The following is a 1,540-nucleotide window of genomic DNA, read 5'->3' on the forward strand; positions in this document are numbered from 1 at the left end:
CTATTCTTGCCTGGAGAATTCTGTGGACAGAAGAGGCTGGTGGGCTACAGTCCGTGGGGTCACAAAGAAAACAAAGATGAGGTGAAGAGACTTTCCCAAGTTCTCATAAATTTACAGCAGAAGGGGACTATAGCCAAGCTGGCTCCTGATTGGAGACTATTTCCACAACACCATGATGCTTCAAGTCAAAAGTTTAAAATGCGTGTGGTTTGTAGCTTTACTTAAACCTTGGGTTTTAAAAAATGAGCATGATATAGCCTAAAATAGCACACAGTTTTGATGAACTCACATTTTTAAGCTAACAGCCAACTAGAAACCAAATATAATAACAATATTAGTATCAGAGTAGATAAAGGATATATTATTAAAATCAAGTGTAAGATAACAGCATTCAGGTTTCCTAGGATATTTTATGAATCATAAACACTGCTACTACATATTTTAGGGTCACTAAAATTACTTTCTAAAATTATTTTTGTAACTAGATTAAATTACTAAGAAAATTTATTTTAGGTAGACAAAAGAACACACTACTGGAAGAGGAGCTTAGAGAGATTTAATAGCTCTTTCTCATCTACCTCATTTCCTGAAAAATGTGTTGAACAGTAACTTCACAGTTTGAATATTACAAATGAAAAAAGGGGAAAAATAGAGAAATCCGTCCAGTTCTGGAATCATGGATTGAGTTTTGGGAGATGATTGGATCTTGTCATCTTTTTTGCTGGGCCTCTCTTGGCATTTATCATCTTCTGATTAGCAGGATTAGATCTTCCTGTTTTCACTGGATCCTCTTTCATTCTATGCAGACTCACTGGTTGCCTTTTAGAAGAGTGGTGTAGGCCAGAGAGCTGAGACATTTTAGCTAGGTACGTACGACGTTCATCCTTCACCTTGTGGTAAGCCTTTGATTCTCGTTCCAGTCTAAGTGCACACTCTCTCACTTGACTGTCAAGCCTCTTTTTTTCTTTTTCTAGCTGTTTAAGTAACGTACTTAATGATTCCGCTGACATCCGCTCATAGACACGAATAGAAGATAGTCTATCTGAAGGACTTTGTTCCACTTTCTCTCTGAGACTAGCAATTTGCTTTTCTAGTTGATCATTCAGTGCAAGTTGTGCCTCATAACGGGCTTTCCATTCACTGCCTTCATGGTTAGAATTGAGTTTGTCTTCCAGTTTCACTATCTTTTGTTTTATTTCAAGTATTGAGAATTGCACTAAGTCTTTCATATGGATTTCTTCCAATAACTCCAGTTTCAGGCAGTCAGTGCTCATACCTTCGAAGTTGTCACCTCCTCCGTCCCCCATAGTATCAGCTCAACAGCTCTCCCACACCGTTCCCTTCAGCACAGCTTACAGCAGAAGACTTGCAGGGACACTTGGAAGTTGGGAAGGACAAAGTGTTGTCATGAGCTGTTGCTATGGTGAACTGATTCTTAGAATCCTAGGTTGAATTTCTCCCCCTCAGCACTTTGAATATGTCATAAGACTGCCTTCTTGTCTCCACTGTTTCTGATTAGAAATCAGCTGTTAATTTTATT

General features: G+C 38.5%; 1 protein-coding gene across 1 annotated transcript; it reads right to left on the reverse strand.

The window, feature by feature from the left end:
* Positions 1-674: 674 nt before the first annotated feature.
* Positions 675-1,307, reverse strand: CCDC169 (coiled-coil domain containing 169). Its single transcript, XM_068963011.1, has one exon. The coding sequence runs from the start codon at positions 1,305-1,307 to the stop codon at positions 675-677; it is 633 nt and encodes a 210-aa protein (XP_068819112.1).
* Positions 1,308-1,540: the final 233 nt, after the last annotated feature.

This window comes from Capricornis sumatraensis, chromosome X (assembly GCF_032405125.1).
Source record: "Capricornis sumatraensis isolate serow.1 chromosome X, serow.2, whole genome shotgun sequence".
NCBI classification, from domain to species: Eukaryota; Metazoa; Chordata; class Mammalia; order Artiodactyla; family Bovidae; genus Capricornis; species Capricornis sumatraensis.